Source organism: Geospiza fortis, unplaced genomic scaffold (assembly GCF_000277835.1).
Source record: "Geospiza fortis unplaced genomic scaffold, GeoFor_1.0 scaffold4232, whole genome shotgun sequence".
Lineage (NCBI taxonomy): Eukaryota > Metazoa > Chordata > Aves > Passeriformes > Thraupidae > Geospiza > Geospiza fortis.
The window spans coordinates 18,625-19,719 of NW_005055103.1; the positions used below are offsets into that span (position 1 = coordinate 18,625).

The 1,095-nt window shown below is 63.9% G+C and overlaps 1 protein-coding gene across 1 annotated transcript in view; it reads left to right on the forward strand.

Moving 5' to 3' along the window:
• Positions 1-1,095, forward strand: part of LOC115949219 (neurexin-2-like) — a gene marked incomplete at its 3' end in the record, with an annotated part of 5,788 nt that overhangs the window by 3,897 nt on the left and 796 nt on the right. The window contains exon 3 of the mRNA XM_031065717.1: positions 504-703. Within this exon, the coding sequence (XP_030921577.1) occupies positions 504-703 (200 nt within the window). The remainder of the gene's footprint in view (positions 1-503; positions 704-1,095) is intronic.

Here is a 1,095-nt window from a genome sequence, read left to right on the forward strand (position 1 = left end):
GTGTGTGTCTGGGTGCACAGGGGGGTTCAGGGGGTCACACCTGGGCCGTGCCCCCAGATTCTCTGCTGGGCACTTCCAGGTGTGAACATCTGGTGCCACCCAGTGCCACCCAGTCTGTCACCCAGTGTCACCCAGTGCCACAGTGTCCCAGTGCCACCCAGTGCCACCAGCTGCTACGGTGTCACTCCTACTGGTGGCCCAGTGTCCCCAGTACAGTGCTGTCCCCCAGTGTCACCTGGTGTCACCTGGTGTCACCAGTGTCCCCCAGTGCCATGGTGTCCCCCGCAGCACAGCGATGTCCCCTGGTGTCACTGGTGTCTCTTTGTCCCTGGTGCAGTGATGTCCCTGGTGTCCCCCAGTGTCCCTGGTGTCCCTGATGTCACCACTGTCCCTGATGTCCCCAATGTCCTGGTGTCCCTGATGTCCCTGGTGTCCCCAATGTCCCCGGTGTCACCGCTGTCCCCGGTTGTCCCCGGTGTCACCGCTGTCCCCGCTGCCCCCAGGCAAGGGCCCCGAGACGCTGTTTGCGGGGCAGCGGCTCGATGACAACGAGTGGCACTCGGTGCGGGTGGCCCGGCGCGGGCGCAGCCTCCAGCTCGCCGTCGACAACGTCACCGTCGAAGGTGACACCGCGGGGACGGGGCGGGGGGACCTTGGCTCGGGCTCCTGGGGTCACCGGGGTGCTCGGGTCCGTGGGGACGTGGTCAGTGGGGCTGCAGGTCTGTGGGATGGGGATGAAGGTCCATGGGGACATTGGGGCTTGGGGACGTGGTGACCGGGGACATGGGGACAGGGATGAAGGTCCATGGGGACAGGGGTGAAGGTCCATGGGGACAGGGATGAAAGTCCATGGGGACATTGGTGCTTGGGGACATGGTGATCAGGTCCATGGGGACAGGGATGAAGGTCCATGAGATGGGGATGAAGGTCCATGGGAACATGGATGAAGATCCGTGAGACAGGGATGAAGGTCCATGGGGAGAGAGATGAAGGTCCATGAGAACGTGGATGAAGGTCCTTGGGACAGGGGTGAAGGTCCTTGGGGACACGGGTGCACAGGGACAAGGTCACCAGCCCTGTGAGGACAGCACCCAC